General features: G+C 38.5%; 1 protein-coding gene across 1 annotated transcript; it reads right to left on the reverse strand.

Annotated features, from left to right (window-relative positions):
• Positions 1-7,433: 7,433 nt before the first annotated feature.
• On the reverse strand, positions 7,434-8,042 carry LOC121677025 (endogenous retrovirus group K member 7 Pro protein-like). Its single transcript, XM_042054337.1, has one exon. The coding sequence runs from the start codon at positions 8,040-8,042 to the stop codon at positions 7,434-7,436; it is 609 nt and encodes a 202-aa protein (XP_041910271.1).
• Between the last annotated feature and the right edge of the window lie 12,703 nt (positions 8,043-20,745).

Below are 20,745 nucleotides of genomic sequence, written 5' to 3' on the forward strand. Positions count from 1 at the left end.
GGTGGACAGCCGTCCTTGAGTGCAGTGCCTTGCCTTGCACCCTGAATGCGTCAAATTAATGTTTCATAGTAGCTAACCACGCATGGGGAAATTGGCCAGCTTCTACAGCTGCAAAAGCTTGTATATTCACGGCTGCATTGTGATGCTGAGAATCTCTAATCCGACAGATGCACCACAGACAAGCTAGGGAGACCATTATCATGAGACCAGTCAATGCTCCTAAACCCGCCCACTCCTTCAGATGGTTCATCGCAGTGGAAATCCAGGACGAAAGTCCTTCAGACATTTCGGCATCCACTCGGGTAGAATTCACAGTAACAATGGCCATCCTTAGTTGTTCGATCCAATTACCTAAAAGATAACTAGACAATTGTGTAGACAAATTTGCAGCACAGGTAGATTTCTCATATTGTACACTAGTCACACAAAGCCCAGCATATTTCCATTGGCAGCCCAGTTGGGCCAGCTGCCAGAGAATATCAATTTTCTCCTGTACCAGATCAATTCTCTGATTAATCACCATCAGTCCCCCTTTTAATTACGCATAAATGTCTTTTTGAACGTCCAGGGCCAATGCAACATTGGCGGAAAGATCATTCAAAGTCTGTGCAGTCTGCACAGTATGGCTCATGGCAATTGCTGCAGTGGTAGCCCCGACCGCTGCTAAGGAAATGGCAGTGATGATGGCAGTGGTAATTCTGAAATCTCTTCTTTGTCTAAATAAAGTTATGGTATGAGGGGCATCCACTGGAACAGGTAACCATCGTGGCATAAGGGTGATAACTGCATATCTAAACTGACTGGCATTCCAACATTGGGCATAAAAGCAACTAACATTATCACAATGAGTTGGCTCTATCTTGCTTATAATAAACAAAAAGGGAGGGTAAACACATACAGGGGTGGAATTATAAGTAATATTATAAACTGCCCTAGCCCCTTCAAGCCCACTTGAACTGAATATATGGTAGTGACTCCGTCTGAGATCTTGACGGTCTGGTGTTGCGAGGACTTAGGGCTGTCAGGCTCCCATGGGCGAGAGGAACTCCAGGTAAACTGGCTAACACCATGAACCCCTCTGCCAATCATGATCATGGGTTCTAAATTCAAACAGCTACCATTAATTCCACACAGCAGCCAATTATCAAAAGGATTAGACACATAGCTTTGAAAGGGATTTTGATCACTGAAATTAAACACTGCAAAGCTTTTATTGAAAACTGTGCTAATCCCTGGGGAAAAGGAAAAGCGCTGCGCTTTGTCAACCCAAGTTACTGTGTGGGACTGACAACCAGTCCAAGGCCAGAATTTTCCCCAATTTGCTCCCCAGCAATAGGGAGCCCACTTCGGTTGGCGTGGAGGGATACCATAGCCCATTTTAGCAGGCCACCGTCCCGATATCCAGGTGGCATTTGCCGAGTGACAGGGGCCACCAGAATCCGGGGGCAAATCAAACCAGCCAGCTGTTTGGTTATACAAGGGAATGCAGGAAGATACTTCAGAAATATTATGGACTATATAAAAACATAAGGTCCCTTCTAAGTTGAAAGATCTATTTTCTCCTATGGGGGCTAAATCCATTTCTAATGGCAAATAAGGAACATCAAGGCTTTTATTGCTGCTAAACAAACGGGGAAACAGCTTAGTATCCTGGCGATTTGGCATTGGCCGTGGAAACATGGAAAGAATCCCCCATCTCAGCTCCATCTGTCTGATGGAGGAGAGTTATCTGTCTATGTTTCTTTCATTGGTTAATTAATAAAGAAAACTGCCTTGGCCCTTTAAGAGACAAAATTAGGTAGGTGGAGTAGACAGAACAGAATTGTGGGAACAAGGAAGTAGAGTTGGGGAGACGCTTCGCATTCGCCATAGTGAGTCTCCATGCTGCTCCTCTCCGAGATGGACGCAGGTTAAGATCTCTCCTGGTAAGCCACACCTCGTGGTGCTACCCAGATTGCTAAATATGGGTTAAAGGAAGATGTGAGAATTAGCCAATAAGAGGCTGAAACTATGGGCCAGGCAGTATTTAAAAGAATACAGTTTTCCGTGTAATTATTTTGGGTAAAGCTAGCCGGGTGGCGGGACATGGCCCCGCCGCTTCACACTACAGATTGGCGCTCCAACATGGTGACTAAATCCACGTAAAAACCTGTAAAAGCTTCAAATAAAGGAGAGAGAGTGTTTAACACAGCTTTTTGCTGTTTGCCTGGACGTACTATAGAGAGATTTCCTGTTTCGGCAATAGCGACAGAGAAAAAGCTGAGTCATTTTAAAACGCGGCTTCCTTGTGCTGTGCTGCCAGTGCAAACTCTGGCTTTAAAGCATTTCAATGGCTTTTATGGACTGGATGTTTGTGTGCCTGCTTGGGATTGGAAAGAAAGTGCTCTGAGATGATGCCAATGGCTCACTGCTCCCCACCTGCACCTGGGCAGATGGCGGAATCAGGCTTAGGCAAGCTGGAGAGCATGGCGGATTCCTGCCGCCATAGAGATGTTTTCAGACTGCGCGGTGCTCTGCGTGTCAGATTTGGCTGTAACTTGGATGAAAAGAGTTTCTGTGCTGCACGCTCAGTCTCAGAATTAAACTGCTGAGTGCGGCTCCAATGTCGACTGCTGTGTGCCTGGAACTGTGTGCGGCTCAGGGGCACCAAATGACTGAGGCAGGAGCGGCTTTGGCTCTGCCTCGCCATGCTGAATTGTGCTGAGCTCAGACAGGTCTATCGCAATTACCATAATAACAGCGCAGTTAAGGTTTAGACTTGGCTGTAAACAGGCCTTACCGTATTACCTCTACCTGGCGCAACTTAAGATTTTAAGAAGTGGTTAACCTTTTAAGAAATGCTCCTGGATAGTAAAAAATTACAGATTCACAATAGAAAAGATTCAGACATAGAAGGCCTTTAAATGGCTCACGTAGGCTTAAAAGAGAGAAAAAGAAAATATAGAGAATAAAGTTAATGCCTTAAAAAAAAAGGTTAAAGTCTTTAAAGAGACAGAGTACAGATAGTTATAGATTAAAAGAAGTAAAGTGATAGAGTAAAAATAAGCCACGTAAAAATGGAAAATTCACAGAGAGTCTGGATTATGTATTTTGTTGTGTTTTCTTTGATTTTTTTGAGTGTAAAGGAGCTAAGTACAGAGAGACATTTCATTATATGGGCTGCCAGGCTAGACCAAAATGGACATCTTAACGGTATGACTTCAGGATTTGGATCTAAGAACATGATGCTTTGGAAAAGAGTTTCTTCTTTTGTTTTCACAGAGGACGAGACTCTGTGGATTGCTTCTATCCCAATATGGTATGATAGACCACGCCCTCCTGAAAGGTTGCTGTAAACATCTTCAAAAAATTACTTCACTCAACTGCCAACTGAGAGGAACCTAGCACACAGGTTACACCATGAAAGACCTAAATAACAGTGCCCCCATTCAGCAGGAAGCAGTTTGGAGAGAAAAAAACTGCGCCCATTTTCCCAAATATTGTTTATAAATGTTCTTTTACATTTAAAGGGGGAGATGATATAGATATGAATTTGCATTGGTATAGATTTTAAGGTCAATTTTGTTATATGTATATGTATTTCTGATCTTGATTAAGCTATTGTGATTGTAGTTCATTTTAAAAATTGTAATGTATAATTAGGAAATATAGGTTGTTAATGGATAATCATTGATAATAGTTAAGCTTATAGTCATGTTATTAGATTTTCTAGATATGTAGAGACATATTTCAGTTAGATAGACATTCTTCATATCTTTCAAAGACTGCAGAATATGGCATTTAATGTTTTAATAACTTAGGGTTTTTCATGACAATGAGACACGTCTGCTCCTGGCAGCACCAATCTACTTCAAGAGGAAGATGGGCATCGAAGAGGCTACTTATGGAGTTTGTTAGCCATTTGGGCAAGAAACTGCTCTTGCCTGGACTGTTGCATAAACTGGACACAAGGAACCCACAGAAAGAGGACTGCTAAACTTGCCTAAAGGTGAGATGGTCTCTCAGGGTTCCTGATTCGTGAAAGAGTCTGCGAGACGTTCTGCAGGACACAGCAGAAAGTGACTGAACTGTCTTTGGAATTTTTCTGCTTCATGGAAATGTCTGCTGGATACTGTGGGCCTGAAGCCCGAAGATGGATGCCCCGACGGTACAGAGGAACTTTGGGTGACTGTCCAGGCAGCGAGTTGTCTCTGTCATTTCTAGAGTTTTATAAGTTACTTATTTCTTGTTTACTTAGGTAGCATTATATCCTTCTGGAGTCTTTGATGGAGTTGAAGAATAAATAGTTATAGATTTCCTTAGTTATGATAAAAGATAAAATAGATTTAAATATTGTAACTGTAATTCTTGCTTGATAACTGTTTTGTTACATGTAATTTTGCTATGTTAAAGTTGAAGCCTTTCTTTTTTGTTTAAACAGAAAAAGGGGAAATGATGGAGGAGAGTTATCTGTCTATGTTTCTTTCATTGGTTAATTAATAAAGAAAACTGCCTTGCCCCTTTAAGAGACAAAATTAGGTAGGTGGAGTAGACAGAACAGAATTGTGGGAACAAGGAAGTAGAGTTGGGGAGACGCTTCAGGCATTCGCCATAGTGAGTCTCCATGCTGCTCCTCTCCGAGATGGAAGCAGGTTAAGATCTCTCCTGGTAAGCCACACCTCGTGGTGCTACCCAGATTACTAAATATGGGTTAAAGGAAGATGTGAGAATTAGCCAATAAGAGGCTGAAACTATGGGCCAGGCAGTATTTAAAAGAATACAGTTTTCCGTGTAATTATTTTGGGTAAAGCTAGCCGGGTGGCGGGACATGGCCCCGCCGCTTTCACACTACATCTGTCCGTTTGGAATCACCAGTAAGATGAGCCATAGTACAGTCAGTGCCAGTCTCCTGATCCTCATGGTCTTGGACTCGTCTGATCAATCGTTCAAGGATCCACAAGGGGTCCTGTCGGTCCTGGGGAAAAACACAAACGGAACCTCGTGCCCATGCCAGCACGGGATCAGGCCCGTGCAAGAGCCCTGTCAGAATATCTTTCCATTTTACCATCCCTTGTACATGACTATGGGGGTTTTGATGTCTATCAGCTGCAGAGCGACCTTGAGCATCCAAATTTTAAAAATTAATGGTAAATAAGGCAAGGGAAAGTCTCTCCCTCGGGGTATGGCCGTGGCCTATTCCCTTTTTTGTTTTTTGCAGGCACTCTTTGAGTGTAGGATGAGCACATTCCACAATGCCTTGACATTGAGGGTTATAAGGTAGGCCATGAATAAGCTGTACCTCCATTTGGTGGCAAAAGGAGGAGAAACTTTGACCTGCGTAAGTAGGTCCATTATCAGTCTTTAATTGGGAAGGTTTGCCCCAAGCTGCACATGCTTCTAGGCAGTGGGTAATCACATTACGTGCCTTTTCTTCCATGAGAGGCGTGGCATGTATCACGCCCGAGCAGGTGTCCACTGAAACATGCACATATTTAAGGTTGCCAAATTCGGAAATATGTGTCACATCCATCTGCCAGATCTTAAGAGGCAGAAGACCTCTGGGATTTACCCCTATGCTAGGCGAATGCAAATGATTTACACATTGAGGGCAATCTAAAACCACTTGTCGAGCATCTGCTCGAGAAAGGCAGAATTTTTGTTGCAATGCTTTTGTGTTAACATGAAAAGTTTTGTGAAAAACCCTTGCCTTCTCCACGGTGGAACTCAGGAATATACATTCCTTCCTAGTCCATAGGTCAACTATATTGTTCCCCTCACACAGGGGACCTGGTAGACCTGTATGAGCTCTAATATGCTGAACGTAAAAACAATTTTTTCTTTGCCAAATTAGATTCTGTAACTGTTGAAATAGAAGGCAGACTGAACTGGAGCTTTTAATAGGACCAGCTACTTCTAAAATCTTAAGGGCTTTTACCACATAAGCAGAATCTGATATCAAATTAAAAGCAAAAGAGCAAGCCTTAGAAACCTCTATTACAATTTTTAACTCTATAATCTGAGGAGAACCAGGTTGAAATTGATGCATTACAGGTTCCTGTTTATTTATCATATATACCCCACAGCCTGCCTTAGATACATCTGTAAACACATTCGGGGACACGGGAATAGGCTGTGAAGATGTCATCTTAGGGAATATCACAGGATGCTCCCTAAAAAAATCCCAACAATGGATGTTTAAGGTAATGATTATCTATATCGCCATCGAAATTACATTGCAAGATAGCCCAATCATCTATTGTGGCACACAAAATCTTAACTTGATGACTTGATGACTGGAATAAGGCACTATAATAGTTACAGAGGCAACCCCAAAATATTGTAAGCACTGCTGAATTCCGGTCAAGGCTAAAGTCACTACAGCAGTAGTATAATGCTAAAGAGATTTTGCTGGAGATATCTTAGGATAAATCCAAAGCAATGGCCCATTCTGCCACAACCTGTGGGTTGGTAATATGAGGGAAGAATGCATAAAGCAACATCTTGATCCTCTTGTATCCTTTGTAAGAAGGCATCTTGTAATCTATTCTCTACCCTTTTCAATGCTTCTCATGCCTCAGTAGTCAATTGTCTTGGGGAGTCTAAAGCGGAATCTCCATTTAAAACATTATACAAGGGTTTTAACTCATAATTCAGTAATTTTAGATAACATCTTATCCAATTTATGTCCCATAACAGCTTTTGAAAATCATTTAGCGTCTTTAAACCATCTTTTCTCAATTCTATCTTTTGAGGTATAATCTGTTTCTCACAAATTCTTGCTCCTAAATAATTAACAATTTTATCCTTTTGTGCCTTTTCAGGGGCTATATACAGCCCTTTCTTTTTAAGCAATTTAACTGTCTCCACATAGGCCTGATCCAGCATTTGTTCACTCTTAGCAGCCAGCAATATATCATTCATATAATGAACGCATCTTAGAGTGGGAAATTTTTCTCGCAGGGGCACAATAGCCTCCCCTACATACAGCTGGCACATAGTAGGGCTTTTGGACATACCTTGTGGTAAGACAACCCACTCATATCTTTTGTCTGGTTCCTCATGATTATGAGAAGGAACTGTAAAGGCAAATCTCTCACTAACCTTATAAAACAAGGGAATGGAGAAAAAACAATCTTTTATATCTATCACAATAATAGGCCAGGAAGCAGGCAAAGAGGATAGCAGTGGCAACCCGCGTTGCACCGGTCCCATGATCTACATTTGATTGTTAATAGCTCACAGATCATGCAATAGGTGCCACTTTCCTGATTTTTTCTTAATTACGAAAATAGGCGTATTCCAGGGGGAAATGGATGGTTTAATATGGCCCAGGGTTAATTGTTCTGTGATCAAATCATTGGCAGCCATGAGCTTCTCAGAGGAAAGAGGCCACTGAGGAACCCACACTGGCTTCTCTGTTTTCCAAGTAATGGGAATTCCTTCCCCAGTGGCCCCTACGAAAAACCAAGCTCTTGTCTAAAAGGGTGTTGCTGTACTGATATAGGATCCTTTTGTCCCTGTAATCTCTTTCTTAATCCGAAGCTTGGATGATAGCCCATCCTTGTCATCATCTGTTGTGAGGCTGGGGAATATTCATTACTAAGCTTAAATCCCATGTCTTTCAGCAGATCCCTCCCCCACAGGGAAATAGGGAGTTCTAATACATAAGGCTGAATACTGCCTGAATGGCCTTCATCATCATTCCACTGCAAGTGCCTAGCACTCATGTCAGGGGCCTTAGCATAGCCCAGGCCTTGCAGGGTCTGTGAGGAGGCTTGAATAGGCCACCCTGATGGCCAATCATTCTTTGCTATAATACTTTTGTCAGTGTCTGTATCCAACAGGCCAAGTATACAGTTCCCATCTATCTTGAGTGACAAGACTGGGCGTTGGTCTAAATCAAGGGACAGGAATGGTAAATCCACACCCGAGGAGCCAAAACCTTTGTCTCCCCTTTCCTTAGGGCAGGCTTCAAACCGTCCATGAAGACTGGGAAGGAGAGTAAGCTGAGCAATCCGATCTCCAGGGGAAATTGCAGAAATGCCTCTGGGTGACTCTACCATAAATTCCAGGATGAACTCTTAGGCCCCTCAGTGTTGTGGAGGACCTTCCTATTAGCAGCCCTACTGATCCTGGGTCAAGAGGCCCCCTAAAGTCTGAATCCACCAGCTGGACCCCCATTTGGGGGGTGAATACGAGTCTGGGGTGGCGTGGAGGTCCAGTCCTGCTGAGCCTGTAGTGGCTCTCCATGGTCCTTCGGATGTCAGAGAGAAGGCCACACCCCTTGGCTCTTGTCTTGGTTCTGACTCTCGACCAACCCAAATATTTGTGGGCCCTGGGGGCGGGGGCCCTGCTGCCCATTTATTGAACTGGAGCTTTTAGCCGTTTGAGGTAAGGCCTGACCATTTATGTCCTTCACAGACCAGCATTCATTTGCCCAGTGCTTCCCCATTTTGCATCTAGGACAAATGTCTGGTTGAGCTAGTGGTTGGCCATTTGGCCCCTGGGGGGCACCTCCTCTCTCTGGACATTGCCGTTTTAAATGTCCTACTTGGCCACATTTAAAGCAGGCACCAGAAATTGTTCTTTTCCCTTGTGTTAGCTGAACTACCACCACTGCTAGGCCTGCATTAGTGAGCGGCCCTCCTATTTCCCTACAAACCTTCATCCATTCCTCAAGGCCTCGGCTTTTGTAAGGAGTTATAGCATTTTTTCATTCTTTTGTACATTGTTCATATACTAATTGCTTTGTCAGCGGCATGGCCTGATCTGGATCCCCAAAAAGTTTACCTGCAGCCTCAACCATGAGAGCAACAAAATCAGAGAATGGTTCAGTAGGGCCCTGTATGATCTTGGTAAGATTGCCATTCACTTCACCTTTGTTGGGCAAAGCCTTCCAGGCTCTAATGCCAATTCTATTAACTTGTTCAAAAACTTGAACTGGATATCCAGTCTGCTGATTGGCAAAGCAACCCTGACCAAGTAGCATATCTCTGTCCCAAGCAGCATTCCCTGCTGCTTGATTGGCAGCGGCCTCCTCGTTTGCAAACTCTATTAAAAAGGCTCTCCAGTCTAAATATTGTCCTGGGCTCAGACAAGCACGAGCAAGCCCACTCCAGGCACTGGGCATCATGCAATATCGATTCAGGGCTTCTACTTGCGCCAATGTGAAGGAAGCATTAGTCCCATAGGTTCTCACGGACTCAGCCAAGGATTTAATAATTTTAAAGTCTAAAGGTTCTTCATACCTGTTCCTTTGAGGGTCTTGAAACACTCGATATGCTAGCCGCAGCTCAGTTCTCACTGCTTTCCAGACGCCCGGACAAAAGGTATGTCCGGAGCCACCCTGACCTCTTTCCATATAAGGAGGAGTGGCAGAAGGGATCATGGGGCAGAGCGGCAGGGCCCTTGGCCCCTTCTCCTTTTTTCTTTCCCTTTTTCTTAATTTTACCTTTTCCATTTTTTCTATGAGCGCCTGTAGCTCCTCATCTGACTCAGCCGATTCTGGACTTCCCTCCTGTGACTTCTAAATCAGAAAGGTCTGGGTATAACTTTCCCTCTTTTGATAGCTCTTCTCACTGCCTGCCCTCTCTGACTTTTCTGATCTCTCTTCTTGCAGCATCTCTAGCGCGGCCTGTCCATTTTCCACCGCTTCACTGCAACACTGACCCTCAAGGCAGCTCCTAATGAGCTTCGAAATAGGTCCGACGCCAGTTTTAAGAGTCCCTTGTTCATATGCAAATTCTAAATCCTTCCCTAACTTTTCCGACCCAGTCGACAAGCTCCCTGAGACTGCAAACCAGGTGCAATGGTGTAGCACTCCTCTAAAATTCTTTCTAAGGTACTCCTTTTAATCTTTAAATTATTAGAATGAAGCAGCTCATTAAGAGCCAAAAAAATTGGGTGCGACTGAGAAGCGCCCATATTTTACTGTTTCCCCTCCTACTTTCGGCTTGTGAACTCATGAAACAGCTCTCCGCTCTCTCTTTATCTACAGAATAGAGCTACTACCCAGCTCTTGACAGGGATTCCCAAACCTTCTCTGGGAAATCACCCGCTCTTGTCATGGTTGCTCTTTCTTTATTTACAGAACAGAGCAATTACCCCCACCCCCCTCTAGTCGCTGATTCCCACCTTACCTGGGAACTCACCAGTGCACTGCCTCTACCATAGAAAGTTCTGAGTCTTTGATAAAAGAAGTAGTGTCCCCGGACAGGCCAGCACTTGTGCGACCGCCTCAACCAGCAAGGAAGACACGACACAGACTCTTCTTTCTGCAGTTTATTCGGGAACCTTGAACAATCTTCTGAACCCTGGGAAAAGCCAGCCCACAGCTAAAATAGCCTCTGAATAGCCAGCCCCAGCAAGCCACGTGGGAAATGCGGATAGGTCCAAGTTCGCGGAAAGCAAGCCACATTCTCAACCTAAACCATATATGGGAAAGTATATGACTGAGAGCATATACTCAACCTAAGCCATATATGGGGATAGTATGTGACTGGGAGCACATTCTCAGACTAGGCCATATATGGGGATAGTACGTGACTGAGAGCACTCACCCACGAGGGGGGTGGAGGGCAGAAACAAGCACCAGCTTCAAAGCGCAGCACAGCACAGCTCTCTACAACTGGGGATCTCTACAATGATATGGCAGAGTAGAGAGAGGAATATAAGTTAGAAAGAGACAGGAAGTCAGTCCTTTTTGGCTGAGGAGTTGGCAAGATAAGAATCAGCAGTGGCTTGTTCCTTTATTTCTCTTATCTTTCAGAATTTGTCCTGATAGCTGACTGTGTGTTTTATTGCTAACAACAGTTAAAACTCACAACTAAATACAATTTTGTATTGCATGTGCCCTTTTGTAAATTTCACTAAATAAAATGTAAAGAAAAGACTTGCAAATTATTATGTTTGTACTATGTAGGGTAACTATTACTGTGATGAACATAACTAACACAAACTTTGAAAGAAAGGGGTTACTTGCTTTGGTTTTAAGCATAGTTTCTCATCATTGTAGGATGTCAGTACAAGAACTAAAACAGGGCAGGAACTTGGAGTCAGGAGCTGGTGCAGAGGTACTAGAGAAGTTCTGCTTCTTGTTTTACTCATCATTTCTTGTTCACTCTGATTTTATAAAACTCATAACCACTAGTCCACAGATGGTACCAAGCAAAACGGGCTCCACCCTCCCCAACCGATCACCGATTAAGAAAGTGTCTTATAGTGTAGAAGGAGCAGCAGAGAGCTGCTTCCCACCACCCGGCTAGCTTTACTCAAAATAATTACATGGAAACTGTATTTATTTAAACATTGTTTGGCCCATTAGTTTTAACCTCTTAAACACTGCCTGGCCCATTAGTTTTAGCCTCTTATTGGCTAATTTTACATCTTCCTTAGCCCATTTTTATTAATGTGTGTAGCACCACGAGATGGTAGCTTACCAGGAGAGATCTTAACCTGCTTCTGTCTCAGAGAGAAGAGGCACTGGCAACTGCCTGAGGCATCTGCCTGACTCTGCATTCTTCCTCCCAGCATTTTGCTCTGTCTACTCTGCCTACCTGATTTTCTGTCCTATTAAAGGGCCAAGGCAGTTTCTTTATTAACCAATAAAAGTAACACATAGACAGATGACCCTCCTCCATCATTATAGACAGAGTTTTTATTGTAGTTTCTCAATTGGTATTCCATTTTTTCAGATAATTATAACTTATCTCAAGGTGATACAAAACTACCAGTATAATATGTTTTAAGTTGTGAAAGCAATAATTTTCTGACAATATCCCCAAGCTATAAAAGAAAGAAAAGATGTTTAAAAATATTTTTAATTTTACTTCTTAGTATAACTACAATAAGAATGTTTTCATTTTGAAATTACAATGTTGCAATTACTAAAATTATTTTAGTGTAAAAATGAATAATAATGCCAGCTTTGGTTATGCATACTGGTAGAATATTTTCAAAGAAGTGGAGGCAAGAAGATCATGAGTACAGTTCTAGCATAAGTTACATATTAGCTGTGTAGTTGTATTCCATGCTTTAATCCCAGCATAATGGAGAGAGTGGCAGTTGGAAGTCTCTGATTTTGATGCTTTCCTTGTCTACAAAGCAAGATTCAGTACAGTCAAAGCCATTACTAAGAGATATCATGTGTAGAAGAAAATTAATAAAAACAATATGAGATAACATAATCGACGATTTAAAATGATATTACTTTAAAATTTTTATATTTAACTAATATATTAAATATAGTTATATATTAAGAAAATATAATCACTATTTTCTAAAATTTATTGCATTCAATTTTAATTTACCTTTCCCATTTCTCCCTTCATTACTGCATATTTAAACATGTATGTATATGATATAAATATTATATGGTATAATTAATGTAGAATATATAATACATGATATAATATACACTGTATATTAAAATTATCTGCAAAATTGTATGATTTATATTTCATATAAAACAAGCAAATATGTATATACTTAGGTAACATTATTCTAAATAGTTGAGAGATTAAAAATTTAATCACAATATTGCTTTCATAATAGACACACAATCCTGTGACAGTGATTCTTACATTTTAAATCCATAAACCTATAGAATAATAGTCACTTATGACTGCTTTTCAGACAATGAAATCTATGTTGCATAACTGCAAAATATTTCTAAAAAACTCATAAATTTTAAGAACAGATAAAAAGGGATAAAGCTTATTGAAATAATAATTGTAGGGGTCATGCTTGCCATATTCTTAACATGAGCTTCATTTTTTGTTTTCTGATATATCCTTCATATTTTATGATATCAGCTTTCAGACAACCTATCTCTGATTAAAATAAATAATCCTGAAGAGTAGGATAAAGTGAGTCTTATATTTCTATACATTATTATTTGGCTGTATTTTGTGGTCAAATTTACAGATATAAAGAATATAGCATAATATTGTGTGTAATTTCCTACTGACATGATTTTTTTCATAGTTTTGCTTAATACTCTTTAGTTTCTTGCTCAAAATAAAATCTAAACTACTGTTCAGATTGAAATATGTTTATTGTAATATTTTTTTCAGATTACAATTTTCTTTTTTCTATAGTGTAAATCTTATTGCCCACTAACTTGAAACAAATTATTAAAATATTTTCAAGTCTTTCAAGAAAAGTACTTAGCAGATTCAGTATAAAAATTGAAGATAAATTTAAGTCCATGCTATACACACTTAGGAAATCTTTAATATTTATCAAGTCCTTTGTGTCTTTTAATAGCACGTGTATTATTAGGTCATTTGCATTTTTCAATATTTATTTGGAAATGTCTATGTATGTATTTTGTGTGTGTGTGTGTTTTGTTTTGATTCATAGAATAAGCATTCTACTAAAGTGTCTTAGCTCTTTAATAGGTATTTATTTAAATAAACACCACTGTAAATTATTAGTCTCCTATGATAATTCAAGTTGTTCTTTTCATTCTGATTTAAAGGTTGAAAGGGAACAATTTTATATTTTCAGAGTTGAACATGCTGAGAAGTAGAGAATAATGTCAGTATATGTATGACATTCATTACATATACTGGTTTTCAAGAATCATTTTAGTGTTTAAATTTCAACATGGTTCAAGATAACTGTATTTAGAGAGACAGTGCTGAAATTCAAATTCTTTGCCTTTATTCTTTGTGATGGAGGATGCAAAAAATTTTTGAAGTGAAAGACTGCTACTGGATCTACCAAAAATAGCTCATTTAAAAAGTATCCTATCTCACATTAGTTAATTTTAAATATTTGAAATTATAATGCAGCACTGTCAATGTCTTCTATTTAACGGAGTTTTAAGAATTGTGTCTGAGGAACTTGCTAGCCATTTTGCAGTGATTTAAATACTGATTTTTTTTTCAGGAAAGAAAATAGCACATTTACCACTTTTCTTCAAAATTCATTTTTTCATTCTTTTCCTCTTAGGTTTCTCTATCTCTGGGTATATTTGTGGATATATATATATATATATATATATATATATATATATATATATAATACATTCTTAGAGATCAGACAAATAGACTATAACTATCTTACACTTCTACAAGCAATAACTAGATTGAGAAAAAATTATGTAACAAAAGGACTATATATATATGCTATACACACTTAGGAAATCTTTGTTATTTATCAAGTCCTTTGTGTCTCTTAATAGCACATGTAATACTAGGTCATTTGCATTTTTCATTATTCATTTGGAAATGTCTATGTATGTATTTTGTGTCTGTGTTTTGTTTTTATTCATAGAATAAGCATTCTACTAAAGTGTCTTAGCTCTTTAATAGGTATTTATTTAAATAAACACTACTGTAAACTGTTAGTCTCTTATGATAATTCAAGATGTTCTTCTCATTCTGATTTAAAGGTTGATTAAATTAAATCCTGATTTAAAGGATATATATATATATATATATATATATATATCCTTCCTATGCAGTTAATATTTGTTTATCTTAGAAAACAGAAAATAGAAAATAGAAATTTTTTAAGAATAACAATTGTACAGTGGAATGAGTGGAACATGGACAAATTTGCATGTTTTCTCTCCAATATATCTCTTTTTAATACCTTTTTGAAAATTTATACTGTGTGTTATGTATAGTTTATTTAAATATTGGATAGTAAAGACTTTGTTTCAACTTTGTTCTCTGTTTTTCTGAGACTTAGCCTCTAAATATCTGTAATTTTAAAATGTATAAGATTTTCTTTTTGATTATGCATACAGGCACCACTCAGGTATATGTAACCTTTCGTATTGTGACATAACATTGTCATCAACAAATGCCATAGGCTGTACTATTTGAGAGATTCAGTTTCTTCTGAAAAAGTTGTCTACTATTTCCCAATTTCCTCTTAGGAGCTCCTACCTCTTAAAAGTTCCAATGCTTATTACAGTAACACAGAGACACATATTTACGACAAAGATTCTAGCACATCAACTTTAGTTAGTAGAAAATTTCAACATATTATATTTATTATTGAATAACTTCATATATACACACACACATACATACATACATACATACATACATACATACATGCAATCATATATACTTTGTATTTTGGTCTTCTTTTCTCTCCAATATTTTCTCCAAAGCTGTCAATGCCCTACACATTACTTCTCTCTCAATAGTATATCCCCCTTTTTAATTCCTTGGGAATAAATATAGATACTGATATATACATGGGTCCAATTAGTGATTCTGATATAATACATAGGTGTGCATCTGTCTTAGGCTTTCTATTGGTGTGATGAGACACCATGAACATGGCAACTCTTATAAAGTAAAACATTTCATTGGGGCTGTATTATATTTTCAGCTGTTTATAGTCTATTATCATCATGTTAGGGCATGGTTGTGGGAGGGCAGATATGTTGCTGAAGTAGGAGTTGAGAGTCTACATCATGGTTTACAGGCAGCAAAAAGTCAGTGTGTACCACATCCTGAGCATAGCTTGAACATAGGAGAGTTCAAAGTCCAGCCCTACAGTGACACTTCCACCAACAAGGCAAAGCCATACCTTTTAGTGCTGCCATTCCATATAGGAACCATTGTTTTGACCACCACTAGGACCATCCACTACAGAATTTTTTGACCTATGAAAGGACACATCTCTGAAGAAAACTAATAAAATTTCTTTTATTTTACAGCAATCAATTTTCATTAGTACCCCAAGTAGAGATGGGGAACTCATTCATTCTTCCCTCCATCCAAAATTACATGAAGTTTTCTGGGATAGAATATAATACATGCTAGTGGTTTGACACAAAATTTTAGAGTATTATGAAAGCAATGTGCATGTACCAGTTTAAGATAATGTATATTGTTCTAAATTAATGAAGATATTTTAATGCTCTAGAAATTTTTACATAGTCAAAGTGATGACACAGAATATTTCAAATAAAATAATTTACATTTTTTGTTTACTTTCTTTAAGAAATTCTAAAATCACTAAGAATGTTTAATGAAAATGAATGTATTCATAGTAATAATAGAAAATAGATTTTTATATGTTCTAACAATTTTCATTTTATTGTTTCCTTTCAGGTATTAAATGATTCCTAAGTTATTTATTGAATCATTAGGCAAAATATTACTGCAAAATTTAATACAGACATAGTGAATTATATATTCAACATATATATTACATTTTCTGTATATTCAGCACATTGTGTATTATATGCTATATATTTTTGTTAAATTGATAATAGCATATAATGTAATGGATTTAATTAAAAATTGTAATATATAATTTTTCATATTTTGTTCCTGTGTATTCCCATGATACATTGAAATTCTCAATTTCCATCTACTTTCTTATTGGTGATTATCTTGCCCTTTTACTTAAATGCCAAATGAATTATATTGACCTAAGATTTTTATCAATCATTCCTTCTTTATGTATGCTGCTTCCTTCTCATAATTCATGATATAATTTACAGTAGTAAAAATGTGATTATATACCCCCCCACACACTTCCTGCTCTTCCTGCAGGGCTTATTCTCCCCGGATACTGCCTCTTTCTTCCTGTCCCTTGCCAGCTTGCACCCAGAACCCCCCCTTCATCCTCCCGTCTTTGGGGCCACAAAATCCCACAGCTCAGCCTGTTTGGGCACCTGGACCGGGAATTGAGTGCACCCAGGCCGGTGGGAGGTCCCCTGTTTCAATAGTCTGCCTGCAGCAAGGTAGGCCCTTTGTCAGTGAGCCACTTGGCCAGCAAAGAGACATATCTACCAGAAGATCCATCATTCATTGGGGTGAGTGAATTGAATTCATTGGGGTGAATTGAATTTGTAAAAGAAGACCTAAAGGGGATTATTCAGAGGAAGAAATGGGCAGGCGCCAAGGCAAGAATTCCTCCAACAATTTGAAAAACAACATGAAAGCACGAGAACCCAGTGAACTTATAACAGGAGGACTTGAACACACTAATCAAGAAGTAGAAAAAACTGACTTTATGAAAGTAATACAGTCCCTTAAACAGGAGGTGAAAAACTCCCTTAAGGAAATGGACGAGAAGAATAACAAAAAGTTTGAAAAATTGAGTAAATCCGTAAATGATATCCTAGGAAACCAAGACAAAACAATCAAACAGATAATGGAAACAGTGCAAGACTTGAAAACTGAAATGGAGGCAAGGAAGAAAACACAACCCGAGGGCCAACTGGATTTGGAAAATCTATGTAAACGAACAGAGACTACAGAAACAAGCATAACCAACAGAATACAAGAGATAGAAGAAAGAATCTCAGATTCTGAAGATAACATTGAGAAAATAAACACACTCATCAAAGAAAACAGCAAATCCAATACATTCTCATCACAAAACATTCAGGAAATCTGGGACACAATAAAAAGACCAAACCTAAGAATAATAGGCATAGAAGAAGGAGAAGAATTACAGCTCAATGGCCCAGAAAATATATTTAATAAAATTATAGAAGAAAACTTCCCAAACCTAAAGAAAGATATTCCTATTAAGGTTCAAGAAGCTTACAGAACACCAAATAGACTGGATCAAAAAAAAAATCATCCCCTCGCCATATTATAATCAAAACACAAAACCTACAGAATAAAGAAAGAATATTAAGAGCTGCAAAGGAAAAAGGTCAAGTAACATATAAAGGAAAACCTATCAGACTAACACCTGACTTCTCTATGGAAACCATCAAAGCCAGAAGGTCCTGGATAGATGTTTTGCAGAAACTAAGAGACCATGGATGCAAGCCCAGATTACTATACCCAGCCAAGCTTTCATTCACTATAAATGGAGAAAACAAAATATTCCAGGATAGAAACAAATTTAAACAATATGTAGCCACAAATCCAGCCTTACAGAAAGTAATAGAAGGAAATTCACAAACAAAGGAGTCCAGCATTGCCCAAAATAACTCAGACATCTAGTGACCCTTCACCAGCACATCTCAAAGAAAGGAAAAACACAATCTCTACTACCAAATAAAAAATGACAACCGGAGATAACATCCACTGGTCATTAATATCACTTAATATCAATGGACTCAATTCACCTCTAAAAAGACACAGGCTAAGAGATTGGATACGAAAACAGGATCCAACATTCTGCTGTTTACAAGAAACACACCTCAACCACAAAGACAGACATCTACTCAGAGTAAAGGGTTGGGAAAAGGTCTATCAAGCAAATGGACCTAAGAAACATGCGGGTGTGGCCATACTAATTTCTAACAAAGTTGACTTCAAACTAAAATCAATCAAAAGAGATGGAAAGGGACACTTTATACTCATTACAGGAAAAATCTATCAGAATGAAGTCTCAATCCTGAATATCTATGCCCCTAATACAAAAGTACCCACTTATATAAAAGAAACATTACCAGAACTCAAGGCAGCCATCAAACCAAACACACTGATAGTGGGAGACTTCAACACTCCTCTTTCACCAATGGACAGGTCAATTTGACAGAAACCTAACAGAGAATTAAGAGACTTAATAGAGGTAATGAACCAAATGGACTTAACAGACATCTATAGAACATTCGACCCAAACAGGAAAGAATATACCTTCTTCTCTGTGGCTCATGGAACCTTTTCGAAAATTGACTACATACTCGGTAACAAAGCAAACTTCCACAGTTACAAAAACATATTAGTAACCACCTGCATCTTATCGGGTCACCATGGATTAAAATTAGAATTAAACAACAATGCTACCCCCAGAAAGCCTACAAACTCATGGAAACTGAACAGTCAACTACTGAACCACACCTGGCTCAAGGAAGAAATAAAGAAAGAAATTAAAGTCTTTCTTGAATTTAATGAAAATAAAGACACAGCATACTCAAACTTATGGGACACTATGAAAGCAGTGCTAAGAGGAAAATTCATAGCACTAAGTGCCCACTTAAAAAAAAAAACGGAGAAAGCACACATTGGAGACTTAACAGCACACCTGAAAGCTTTAGAGAAGAAAGAAGCAGACTCACCTAGGAGGAGTAGAAGACTGGAAATTATCAAACTGAGGGCAGAAATCAACAAAATAGAAACACAGAAAACAATCCAAAGAATCAATGAAACAAAAAGCTGGTTCTTGGAGAAAATCAAGATTGACAAACACCTAGCCAAACTAATCAAATGGCAGATAGAGAACACACAAATTAATAAGATCAGAAATGAAAAATGGGACATAACCACAGACACAGAGGAATTTCATAGAATCATTAGATCTTACTACAAAAGCCTGTATGCCACAAAATTGGAAAATGTAAAAGAAATGGACACTTTTTTAGATAAGTACCATATACCAAAGTTAAACCAGGACCAGGTAAATGCTCTAAATAATCCTGTTAGTCACGAAGAATTAGAAACTGTTATCAGAAACCTCCCTACCAAAAAGAGCCCAGGAACAGATGGTTTCAATGCAGAATTCTACCAGAACTTCCAAGAAGACCTAATACCTATACTCCTTAAGGTATTTCATAATATAGAAACAGAACAGTCATTGCCAAATTCCTTCTATAAAGCTACAATTACCCTGATACCTAAACCACACAAAGACTCAACCAAGAAAGAGAATTACAGGCCAATCTCACTTATGAACATCGATGCAAAAATTCTCAATAAAATACTGGCAAACAGAATCCAAGAACACATTAGAAAAATTATCCACTATGATCAAGCAGGCTTCATCCCAGAGATGCAGAGCTGGTTCAACATACGAAAATCTATCAATGTAATCCATCATATAAATAAACTGAAGGATAAAAACCATATGATCATCTCATTAGATGCAGAAAAAGCATTTGACAAAATTCAGCACCCCTTTATGATAAAGGTCTTGGAGAGATTAGTGATACAGGGGTCATTCCTAAATATAATAAAGGCTACTTACAGCAAGCTGACAGCTAACATCAAATTAAATGGAGAGAAACTCAAGGCCATCCCACTAAATTCAGGAAAGCGACAAGGCTGTCCACTCTCTCCTTATCTCTTCAATATAGTGCTTGAAGTTTTAGCAATAGCAATAAGACAACATAAGGGGATTAAAGGGATTCTAATTGAAAAGGAAGAAGTTAAACTTTCATTATTTGCAGATGATATGATAGTGTACATAAGCGACCCCAAAAACTCCACCAAAGAACTCCTACAGCTGATAAACTCCTTCAGTAATGTGGCAGGATACAAGATCAACTCCAGAAAATCAGTTGCCCTCCTATACACAAAGGATAAGGAAGCAGAGAGGGAAATCAGAGAAGTATCACCATTCACGATAGCCACAAATACCATAAAATATCTTGGGGTAATTCTAACCAAGGAAGTGAAAGACCTATTTGACAAGAACTTTAAGTCTTTGAAGAAAGAAATTGAAGAGGACACCAGAAAATGGAAGGATCTCCCTTGCTCTTGGATTGGGAGGATCAACATAGTAAAAATGGCAATACTACCAAAGGCAATCTATAGATTTAATGCAATCCCCTTAAAGATCCCATCAAAATTCTTCACAGATCTTGAGAGGACAATAATCAACTTTATATGGAAGAACAAGAAACCCAGGATAGCCAAAACAATCTTATACAATAAAGGAACTTCTGGAGGCATTACCATCCCTGACTTCAAACTCTATTACAGAGCTACAGTATTGAAAACAGCTTGGTATTGGCATAAAAATGGAGAAGTCAACCAATGGAATCGAATAGAAGACACAGATCTTAACCCATAAACCTATGAACACCTGATTTTTGATAAAGGAGCA

The sequence above is a fragment of the Arvicola amphibius genome, chromosome X (assembly GCF_903992535.2).
Source record: "Arvicola amphibius chromosome X, mArvAmp1.2, whole genome shotgun sequence".
Classification (NCBI taxonomy): Eukaryota; Metazoa; Chordata; class Mammalia; order Rodentia; family Cricetidae; genus Arvicola; species Arvicola amphibius.